This window comes from Protobothrops mucrosquamatus, unplaced genomic scaffold (genome assembly GCF_001527695.2).
Source record: "Protobothrops mucrosquamatus isolate PMUCROS unplaced genomic scaffold, P.Mucros_1.0 scaffold_88, whole genome shotgun sequence".
Classification (NCBI taxonomy): domain Eukaryota; kingdom Metazoa; phylum Chordata; class Lepidosauria; order Squamata; family Viperidae; genus Protobothrops; species Protobothrops mucrosquamatus.
This window is the reverse complement of record NW_015386164.1, coordinates 330842-343090: the sequence shown is the minus strand read 5'-3', so window position 1 is coordinate 343090 and position 12249 is coordinate 330842. Positions and strand designations below refer to the sequence as shown.

The 12249-nt window shown below is 42.6% G+C and overlaps 1 protein-coding gene across 1 annotated transcript in view; it reads left to right on the top strand.

Moving 5' to 3' along the window:
• The first annotated feature begins 204 nt into the window (after positions 1-204).
• Positions 205-12249, top strand: part of PLA1A (phospholipase A1 member A) — a 62414-nt gene continuing 50369 nt past the window's right edge. Inside the window, exons 1-2 of the mRNA XM_015814394.1 lie at positions 205-287; positions 501-690. Coding sequence (XP_015669880.1) covers positions 205-287; positions 501-690 — 273 coding nt within the window. The remainder of the gene's footprint in view (positions 288-500; positions 691-12249) is intronic.

The window sequence follows — 12249 nt, the reverse complement described above, 5'->3', positions numbered from 1 at the left end:
GTCCAGTGACTTCTTGGGTTCACCAACTATTATCGGACTTTCATCCCTGGGTTTGCTACCATGACAGCCCCCCTTACTCGGCTCCTGCAGAAAAAGACTCGGTTTCAGTGGGACGCTCCAGAACAACGGGCTTTCCAGGCTTTGAAGGAAGCCTTCATGAAGGAGCCCATCCTGAAGCATCCTGACCTGCAACGACCGTTTGTCATGGAGGCGGATGTCTCTGACATTGCCATTGAGGCGGTGTTACTCCAGGTGACGATGCCCAGCGGTGCCCTCTTCCCTTGCGCGTACTATTCACAGAAATTGAATCCGGCGGAGCGCAACTATACCATCTGGGAGAAGGAGTTACTGGCCATTAAAGTGGCATTCGAGGCCTGGAGGGATCATCTGGATGGGGCGCGACATCAAATTGAGGTCCGGACGGACCATAAGAATTTGGAAAGCCTGCAGACCGCTCAGAAATTGAACCAATGCCAGATCCGGTGGTCTCTCTTTACAAGGTTCAATTTCCGTGTAACGTACATACCCAGTGGTCACAACCAAAGAGCGGATGTTCTGTCCAGGAAGCCCAAATATTCCCAAGCAGAAGACAAGCTTCTGCCCAGGACAGAAGCCCATCGAGTCTTTTGCTACGGTGTGGGAGCCGATAGATGTATGGGCTCGGATTCAGGAGGCCCAGCAGCAGGATGGGTGGGTGGCTCAGTGAAAGGAGGAGGTGGGGCCCAATTCCCCATGGACTCCTGATGGACTCCTCCAATATCGTGATTGGCTCTATGTTCTGGGAGGGCCGCTCAGGGGACTCATCCTTAGCCAGTGTCATGACAATCTGGCGGCGGGGCATTTTGGCCTGTTCAAGACCCTGAACTTGGTCTCCCGTACCTTCTGGTGGTCCCGAGTCTAACATGAGGTCCAGGTCTACATCACGTCCTGTATCCCATGTAGGCAGGCCAAGTCAGCGACAGGGGCCCTGCCCGGACTACTGCAGCCCTTGCCAACACCTAAAAGACCCTGGGGGACTGTGTCCATGGACTTCCTGATGGATTTACCATCTTCTGGATTCATGATGGTGTTCATGGTGGTGGACATGCTGACCAAGATGGCGCATTTCATCCCATGCCATGGCTTGCCGTCTGCCCACGCCACTGGTCGTATGTTCATCTAGCAGGTGTTCCGGCTGCACAGCCTCCCTGATAGGGTCATGTCCGATAGAGCGGCCCAGTTCACAGCCCGTTTCTGGCAGGGTTTGATGCAGGCATTGGGTGTCAAGATCTGCCTCTCGTCCGCACATCATCCCCAAACTGACGGAGGGACCGAGAGGGTCATCGGGATCCTCGAGCAATATCTGCACTGCTATGTCAATCAGCAGCAGAACAATTGGGCAGACTATCTGGCAGTGGCTGAGTTCGCGTTCAATAACTCGCAACACACCTCCATGCAGATGACAGCGTTCTTGGCCAATGTGGGATATCACCCCCAGTTTTTCCCTCTTTCCCTGCTAGACTCACCGGTACCAACAGCGAACGACTACATGGCAGAGTTACAGGTGATCCATCGATTGGTGCGGTGACAGTTAGAGAAGGCCAAGGCTGACTACAAAAGGTTTGCTGATCGGTCGAGGCGGGATACGCCTCCACTAATGGTGGGAGATCGGGTATGGCTGTCCAACAGGAATCTACCATCAACCTGGCTAGCCAAGAAATTAGACCACCGATATATAGGACTGTTCCTCATCGAGGCTGTCATCAATCCGGTTGCCTATCGCTTAACTCTGCCACGTTCCCTGCGGGAACATCCAGTCTTTCACCAGTCTCTGTTGGTCCCTGAGCAACTGGCATGTCCACTTCGCTGAGCCGAACCTCCCCCACTGGAACAATGTGATGGAGACAGTGCTCCTGAGTACGAGGTTGCCAGCATTCGGGACTCCTGTTGGGTGAAAGGTCGCTTTCAGTACCTGATCGAATGGAAAGGCTACGGACCAGAGGAGTTCACCTGGGAGGATGCGACCATCATTCGTGCTCCTGCCTTGGTGACCACCTTTCATGAACAATTCCCATCCCGACCGCATCCAGATCGGCAGACCCGGGGGAAGGGTCCTGCGGTGTGGGATAGTGTCGTGATTCCATGCTGTTGTGATTCCGTGCCAGCCTGTGTTCCAAACAACTGAGTCTGAGGAATCTGAGGAGGAGGTGGAGGAGGCCTTTGAGGGGCCGTCAGGGTCAGAGGGAGGCTCTGATGAATTACAGGACTCACGGCTTGATGAAGAGCCTGGCCCCTCCAGTCGTGTTTCTGATGAAGCTCAGCTGTATGAGGAGCATGAGTCAGATTCAGAAGGCTCACACCTGGATGTGCTAAGTGATGCTCGCAGATGTCGTCAGGTAGCGAGAGAAAAACAACAGCAGTCAATGCGACAACTCCAAAGTAAAAGGAGAAGGCAATGAGAGGCAATGCCCTGGGACTGCTGTATAAAAAGGGGAGGTGTGGGCATTGCTGGTTGCTAAACGCAACCGTTTGCAAAGTGCTTCTTGGAATCCTGGTCTGTTCGTCTTGTTTGCAATGTGTTCCTGTGGACTATTTCCTTCCTTTGGACTTGAGTTTTGCTGTTTGTGTTTTGGACTTATTGACAGGTTTGTCACCCAAATAAAAGGGATTTTTTTTTTAAGTCTCCAGCCTATTGTATCAGCAGGGCTTTGGTCCTTATGCCTCTAACAAGGACGGCAATAGGCTGGGATAGAACACGTGCCAGCCTGTGTTCCCAACAGCTGGGTTCGGGGAATCTGAGGAGGAGGTGGAGGAGGCATTTGGAGGGCCATCAGGGTCAAAGGGAGGCTCTGATGAATTACAAGACTCACGGTTTGATGAAGAGCCTGGGCCCTCCAGTCGTGTTCCAGATGAAGCTCAGCTGTGTGGGGAGAATGAGTCAGACTTGTAGGATTCACACCTGATGGACATGATTGATGCTCATAGATGCAGGCAATTAGCTAGAGCAGATCAGCAGCAGTCAATACAACAGCTCCAGGGGAGAAGGAGAAGGCATTGAGAAGCCACGCCTTGGGACTGCTTTATAAAAAGGGAAGGTGTGGGCGGTGCTGGTTGCTGAAGGCAACCGTTTGTAAAGAACTTCCAAGGATCATGGTCTGTTTTGTTTTATCAGTGAATTTCTTGTTTAAACTTCTGTTCTGTTTGTTTTTGTAACCAATTATCTGTTAGGAAAGTATTCTGTGTTCTGTTTTGAAGATAAACTTATCAGGACTGTTTTGAAAATAAAAAGAGGTTGGTTTTCCCAGCCTACTGTTTAAAAGGGGTTTGTTCTTGTGACGTAACAAGGATGGACGTAGGCTGGGACAGAACAGGGGTTTTGCAGTTGATCTTGGTGAAATGTGTACTTCTCAGCTTGCCAGGAAAGTCAGGGCTATCCGGCGGTCTTCCATAAGAATAAAAAAATTCACCATATCTGGGAGATGGGAAGTAGAGGGCCAGCCAGTGTTCACCAGGCAGAGTGCGAGGGTGGGTATTTACAATTAATCCAAAAGGTCTTTTAGAGATTTGTCTCTGGGGTAGCAGGTCACAAAGGTAGACCCCTAGAAAGGCAGTATTTCCAGAGAACAAGTGGAAGAGCTGCAGTGTGTCCATACTCACATATAATCAAAAAGCACATTCCTTGTGTGACTTATTTCAATAAGGTTTTCAAAGATTGCATAGAGAATCATGTTGACAGTGTTGGGGAGGTGTTATGCAAATCTAATTTCAGCTCTGAGGTTACCTTTCCTGATCAAAGAATAGTGCTCAGAGAACCCCTGATCAGGACTCAAGTCAAAACAATACAAAGTATACCCTCAGTTAAACTCTTCCCGGCTGATTAACAGCGGCCTGTCTTTCATGCCTTTGCCTGTGGCTTGCACCATCTGCATGTACTCTCTCACAAAAAGACCGTGCTCATAATCAGGCTGAAGAGGCTTTGCGGAGATCTGCTCGCCATCACAATGCAGGGCACAAAAATTGACATTGCAGTGTTGAAAATTGAACGGGTTTCTTTCATAATCCCCACTAAAAGATGCATTGTCCACAAACCCAATCACTAATTGTTTAGGCAGCTACCCCAGAAATAGATTTTCCTGATTACACACAAGGCTACCTGCAGGAATGCTGTAAACCTTTATCCCCACTCGATCATTGGGGTATTTGGCATTGGAGGTGAGCAAAGCTTCGGCATGGCCAAGGCGCACTCCCGGGGCTACTTTTACACGTTTTACAAAGAGAGAAGCCATCAGGAGTTGCACTTTGTAATTCTCATTGCCATTCTTCATCACACAAAATTCATTTCTGCTTCTTGTGAGTTTGACTTTCACATCAATGCCATTAATTAGCAGTCTGTCTTGAAAAAACAGATCGCTATGCAGAGGCCCTAGCAGGTCCCATTTACGACTACCGGCCATGTGTCTTGCTCTCGCTTTGAAACCGGAGTTTCCAGCAGCTGTCAGTAGAGTACTCTCCATGAGGTCCGAGTCATCTTTGTAAAACCCACCAGCTGTAAATTGGGTACCCAGCACATCACCACCAATGTTCAGAATCAGTTCAATCATGGCCTGATAAGAATAGCAATGATGGCTCTGTGTAATGAGCCAATTTCCCAATCCAGCTGGTTAAACAGTGATGCTATGGGGTAGTTGGTCAGGGCCACCCTTGCCCCGTCATCAATATCCACCCTGTCAGCTTTACAATCTTGCAACTCACATACAGCAGGGTGTTGTTTAAATCCATGTAATGCTCACCATGCCCTGTGATAAAAAATTCCAGGGGCGCGTTGGGTGTTAGCGCTGATAAAGGAGGGATCTCGACATAGGTACTGTTTTTAATACTGGTCTGTGTAGGCGCCAGTTGAAAAAGATCCACTTCTGATTTAACACATTTCTCTGAAGCAGAATGAATAAATGACATATTGTATTAGAATATGTCTTCCTTGTCACAGGACTTCTTCTTCTGCTCACGTCTCCTCTTGGTATGATGGGGCTTTTTCACAAGCCTTCTCTTTTTAAATGGAATAGGTGGGCCCAATGCATAATTCTTCCTGGCTATGAACATTCCTGATCCGTCCTGCCCCCTCTCAACAACACGGGATACAAGATGCCCCGCAACATCTCTGGCAATGTTTTTGGCAGCAGATTTCACATGCGGCTTAATGATTTCTAATTCTCACCTCAAAAAAGGCATTGCTTTTCAAAAAAGCCCATGGAACAGACCCCCTAAACCTGTCCCATACATAATGGGGGCTCCTCGGAAGCCTGGAAGGCCGCCACTGGCTTGTGCCCTGTAGTAAGCCACGTAGTCTTGAGGGCTCCTGTGCTCCTTGATTACAACCATCCTTCACTTTTCCAATGCCTAAAATGAAGCTTGACAATCACCTTCCTGTGATAAAAATGCACATTTTTGTCTTAGTCGGTTTTGATTTCTATAGTAATGGTATCGATGTGATGTTTGCTGATCGGTACATAATGTGGACGGTCATAGGTCATTGTGATGAAATCATTGTCTTGCCCTTGCACAGGCACACAGTGCAGTAATGGCACATAGAAGTCACCCACTATCTGGAGCTCTACAATGTCTGTGTAAACATATAAGGTGCTGAACCCAGGGAACATACCTAACAGATGTCCAAGGTCTCCGCTAACTAGAATGGTATGCAGTTCATCTCCTTTAAGATTAATTTTTCGATCCACTGAATCATAATGTAGAGTTGTCTTAGGTCCGTCCTTGGCATTTGATATAAGCTTGTTCATATTTTCTAACAGTTGTCGGATGCTGTTATAGTACCCGCTTCTCAAAAAAAAATGCCACCTCTTTCTCTCGTTAGCAATTTCAAAACATCCAGGAGAAGTTAATGTGTGTCAACTATGCAGATACTGTATCTCTGCTAGCCCTACTTCCCATGACCCTGGAAGATCCAATGATCTCGCTAATTGAATAGTAAAATTAGAATTTTTGTTTTGGGAGAAAATTGCTGCTGATGCATTGCTGGGAAGGGTGATGTAAAACTCCACCATATCAAAGATGTTGTACTTCAGTCTCCTTAACCCAACTGTTGAACTTCTCTGGCCATCCAGTCCATTTGGCTAGAAACTCTCTGTGTCTCCCCCGCTCTCTTTTTTGGATAATTTTCTCTATTCTGTATATGCGCTGTTGGTCAGCAGGACCCTTTTGGAGCTCCTCAAAGTAAAAAGCCCCCTTTATAGGGTCACCTGTGTAATCATTTAATCTATACACCACTCTTTCCCCCCTTGTCTCCAGTTCTTTGACGATGAATATCTCATCCGTATAGGTTTGCTGATAGCCCTTTTCAAACTTACCCTTCAGTCTGGATACCCTGACATGATCTCCCATCTTAAGACATTTTTCCTTTCTTTTACTTTTTAAAGCTACCCCATAAAGCCTCATCCACACATCCCTTTCGTTAGACAAATTTTCAGTGTTAGGAGCAGTCCCAATGCTATGATGGTAAGTGCTATTGTACCCCTGAAGAGTATCTGCCAAAATGTCCACATACCGATGGGTATTTCTAGCTGTGAAATATCTCCAGAGTTTTTTTTTAGGGTTCTATTAAACCTCTCTATAACAGCTGCTTTAGTTTCACTATGAGTGACAAAATGATGAATGCCATAATGTGCTAAAAGTTTCTTCAGCAGAATATTCAAGAACTCTTTATCTGCATCTGTCTGTATTTTTCGGGGTACGCGTCCTGTTTCAAAGATATTCTGGAAGGCAGATGTAACTTCCCTCCCCGATTTATCAGATAAAGGGGAGGCCCAGGCATATTTAGATAACACATCGATAACTGCTAAGATGTACTTTTTTCTATGGTTCTCCTTAGAAAATTTGGAGACATCTATGAGGTCAGCCTGCCATTGATGATCTAAGCCAGACACTACTGTTTTATTTCTAGGAAAATTAATTCTTGCAGGCTTATGAAGCGTATAAGCATCTTGCCCTGACAGCCACGTCTTGACTTGCTTCACAGTCAGGTTTTTATCATGTTTTGTAGCTTCCTGAAAAAGGGTATTCACACCTCCATAACTCCCTACACATCCTGGTGTATAATAAATACGGCTTAGAAACTTTTCATGCATCATTATACTGAAAGACCACTGACAAATGGTCAAGTGTTGACATTAATACAGTCTTTTATTGGTTATACAGAGTTCAGAGGGGGCATGGCTCCACCATCAGAAAAATATCCCTCATCACCACTATCAGAATCAGAAGATAAAGGACCATAACACGTTATTTTACAATACATTGACCCGCCTGTACCCCATAAATCATGTCCGCAGTCACAAGCAAACCAGTCTTTACATAAATTGCAGCTATTTTACTCAGGGCCCCCTGCCACAAAATTATGTAGGGCTTGTCCTTCCACGGTCCAGCATGGGTAAAAAAGGCATTTTTGTCATCCCTGGGGTTATAGATTCTGATTATACTGGAATTATTTATGTTCAATTGTGGACCAATTTGCCTCAAATTTTGCCCATTTACACCAGCCCTGCTCAGCTCTTGCATTTGCCTTATTTTGTCCCAGCAGGGAGAAGGTTAAAGGAGAGAGGGGAAGGCGGCTTCGGTTCTACTAACCCAGCCGCTTCTGTTATAGCAGCCGTCACTACCCCAATCACATTTCAGTGACCCCGTCAGATCATTGTGCTTCAGGGTAAGCCATTTGAGGGAATTTTAGACACTGGAGCGGATGTTTCAGTGATCTCTGCAAAGCAGTGGCCTGTCACCTGGCCAACTGCTATATAGTGGCTATATAGATTTATAAACAAACAAACAAAAAAACAAACACACACACACACACACACATATACATACATACATACATACATACATACATACATACATACATACATACATACATACATGCTCTGCCTAGGGTAATTTGCTGTGATATGCACGTGATCACTCAATCAATGAATTTACTACATAACCTCCTGTTAATTTAATTGTTTTTATATACCTACAGGTTACAAACTTGCAATTGTGATAGGTCACAATGCTAATTACAATAGGTTGCATATTATTAAATAGTCTTTTTGTCATGCGCAAAAAGTTAGCTGGATGATTATGGCTCAGCCTTCCTCTCAGTTTATCACTGTTTTCTCAAAAGGGTGAAATGTATGTGGAATTTCCAAAGATCCATAAAGGAAGGAGGGAATATAAATATAAGACCTGATAAATCCAATGAACTAGTCTCCACATCGAACTAGAAGATGAAGGATTAAGAAAATCTGGACAATGATGAAGAACCCTTTGCTATTCAATGAATGATGGAATTATTATGAGGTAATGAGAATGAAGATCTGTGTGCTGATTGATTTATCATCATTGCCCACATTCTGCATTACTCTAAATCCACTAGATCAAAAATATTGACATTGTCATTACAACATGAGATATTTTCCAAATGACATACTAGTCAATATTTTCCAACTTTCCGTAAATAATACCTAGTTTCTAGCAGAGTCATCATCATCATTTTAGCCATTGTCTATCCACTACAGGGTGAAAGCCTCTTCTGCATGTTTCCAACTAATATGACCCTGAGCTTTCTTTTGCCAATTGGGCCTGCAATACTTGTTGATCCATCTTGTTTTAGGTCTATTTTGTGGACGCTTTTTATCAAGTGGAATCCATTCTATGACTGCCTTGGTCCACCTGTCATCAGTTTTTCTTGCTATGTGACTGGACCATTTCCATTTCAATGCTTTTACTGTCTTGATGATATTGTATACTTTTGTTTGTTCTGTAATCCATGTGCAGGTCTGTACTATCCGATTATTAGATTCAAATCACTTGCCCCCTTGCAGGCACCTTTGATCGATTTCTGTAATATCATAAAAGGTGGTGCTTCTGAAATCAATCAGATGGTATGCAACATAATACATAATTTAGTTTCTTTTACAAATATATGATAAGCTAAAAGAAGTTTGAAATCTGCATATTGCTCATATCTTTCAAAAACCAACAATGATATTTGTATAAGAGAAGAACCCAGAAATTGTTAACAGCCCTTTTTCTCCATCCAGTAAATAACATTATGTGAAGAAAGGCTACCTCTTTCTATGAACTCTTCAATCAGTGAAAATCTTGACAACCTTTGGCAACTTTAAGACTTTCCAGAATTCCCCAGTCAGCATGTTCACACAGCTTAAAGTTGCCAAGTTTGAGAAACATTGAGCTAAAACCTTCAAGTAAGAATAGAGAATCATTAGCCTATTAAAAACCCCTAATGCACAAGAGTCATCAATCAGTGGATGGAATGGATGGATGTAAAACTTTAATGAGCAGAAAAGAACCAAATGCAGATGTTGCTCTTCTTCTTTCTCTGTTAACCACCTATTTTCTGCCTCACCCCTCTCTTGAAACAGGAAAAAAGGGGGGAAGGATCAATTTTCAAAGAGTGGACTACACTGATGCTGAGGGCTAATCCCAAACTTGAAAAAAATAGAAGATAAAATAGTATATTGGAAAGGGCATAGGAGGTGTTAATTCCAGCAAAATCTTGGCTTGTTTAATTCCATGCAACTGATTACAATTTAAGGTGGCAAGTTGCTTTAAGGAGTAGCATCTAAACTACTAAAGAACCAGATAACAGGATGATGATGATACAGTAACTGGTATTGTATCACCCATTTCCTTTATTTTATATTTCTATTTTTCTGCCAATATTGACTCTGGATACAAACTAGGAGATGTAGGAAGGATATCCAGGGTCAGCCATAAAGGACTCAGATGCACCAACACTCCAGGTCTGGGGAACAAAGAGGGTGAACTTGAAGTACTAGTACATGAGGGCAGGTAAGATATGTCGCCATTATCAAAACTTGGTGGGATGAAACTCATGACTGGAATGTAATGATGGAAGGATATAAACTGTTAAAAGAAACAGACCTAACAAAAGAGGAGGGGGAGTTGCATTATATTAAGAGAACACTACATCTCTACAGAAATGCATAAAACAAAGGATGCAAGCTTCCTAGACTGCATAGGGGTTAATATAAAAGGAAAAAAGAATGACATTGCCATAGGTGTATACTATAGGTCATCCAACCAAACAGAAGAAATAGGTGAATATTTTGCTAAGAAGTTAGCAAATGTATTTAGGAAACATAGCACATTAGTAATGGGGGACTTTAACTACACTGATACCAACTGGGAGACAAATTGCATCAAGTGGGAGATTGAACAGGTTCCTGACCAACCCAGTTGACAACTTCATCATACAAGAGATAGAGGTGGGAACTAAAGGGACAACTATACTGGACCTAATTCTTACCTAACAGAGAGTGACCATGTCATATTAGAATTCAATATAATGCAGACACAAGAGCCTTAAAAGAATTGATTTCAACAAACTTAGAGACAAAGTTAGGAAAGCTAAGGCTCAGAATGAAGTAAGACTTGCAACAAATGTCAAAAACAATAAAAACAAGTTTCTTTCAACATGTAAAAGACAAGCAACAAGTCAAGGAAACAATTGGTCCACTAATGGGAGAAGATGGCAAAGAAGTGATGGGCAGCAGGGAACAAGCACAGCTACTTAATTCATTCTTTGCATCTGGCTTCATGCAAAAGGAAAAAGTAGTATACAAATACAAATTAAAATAGCCAAGAAAATGTTAAAAGAACACCTGTCCACCTTAGATGAGTTCAAATAACAAAGACCTGATGGATTATATCCCAGAGTTCTGAAGGAGTTGGCAGACATTATTTCAGAACCATTGAATCATATCTTTCAAAGCTCCTAGAGCAGCAGGAAACTACCAGAGGACTGGAAAAGAGCTGATGTGGTCCCCATCTTCAAAAAAGGGGGAAAAAACCAGATTCTGGAAACATCAGACAATCAATCTGATATTAATACCTAGGAAGATCCTGGAAAAGATAATCAAACAACAATCTGCAAACACCTAGAAGTAAACAAATTTATAATCAGAAGCCAATATGGATTTGTCAAAAATAGGTCATCCCAATCTTATTTCATTCTTTGAAAAAGTGGCTAAATTAGTGGACCAGGCAAATATTTGGTAACTGGGTCACCTTTGTGGCTGTTTACATTGTCTCACAATAAGTGACAATTTGAAACTTTTTGCCAATTTCCAGCGTTTACTTCTGGTTTCTGTAAAAAAAAAAAAAATCCATTTGGGAAAATGGATTCGCTTAGTGACTATGTTGTTTACTTATCAATCACCACAAAAATTAGGTGTAATCATATGATGGCTTGATTTACAACTACAACAACTTACCACCATAATTCTGAGTTAAGGATTACACTGACCTGTTTTTTTCCTGTTTTCAGTCTGAGAAAATGTCAGGAGAACTTCAAAACCTTGAAATATGCTACATAGTATATTTAGATTTCAGTAAGGTATTTGACAAAGTAGACCATAACTTAACTTTTTGAAAAATGTGAGTTAGCAACACCACCAAACTATACAAATAAACTATACTCAAAATGTAGTCCTTAATGGAACTACTTCTACATAGAGGGAAGCAAGGAGTAAGGTACCCTAAGTTTCTGTTTTAGGTCCAGCACTCTTCAATATCTTCATAAAAGATTTATATGAGGAAATAGAAGGAGAATTCATCAAATTTGCAAATGACACCGAGATATCAGGAATAGCCAACACCCCAAAAGAACACTGGGCCTTATCCAACAAAATGAAATTTAATGTGGAGAAAAGCAAGGTTTTACACATAGGCAGGAAAAACTGAAGGTACAGGTACAGATTAGGTAAAAGTTGCTCAATAACAGTAACTGTGAGAGGGATCTTGGAGTCCTAGTGGACAATAACTTTTTTTTTTTTTGAAAATTTTTATTATTTTCATCATAAGAAAAAAAACACATCACAAGTACTCCACAATATTATATAAAAAAAAAACCCACCCCCCACCCACCCACCCCCCGGACTTCCCAAACCTAATCCCAGGATAGTATTCAAATATAAGTAAACAAATATTAATATCCCTAACCCCACAAAGTATACTATTCTACATGAATAGGTAAAATGTATTAAAGAAAAAGAAAAACAAGTTAACTAAAAACCTAGATTATATTCCACCACTCTATACTTCTTTTGAATATAAACAATCCATCTTCTCCATATTAGTAAAAATTGTTCATTTGAGTGATTCTTCAAATAAGCCGAAATCTTTGCCATTTCAGCAAGATACGAAACTTTCAATCTCCAGTCTTCCATTGTAGGTAAG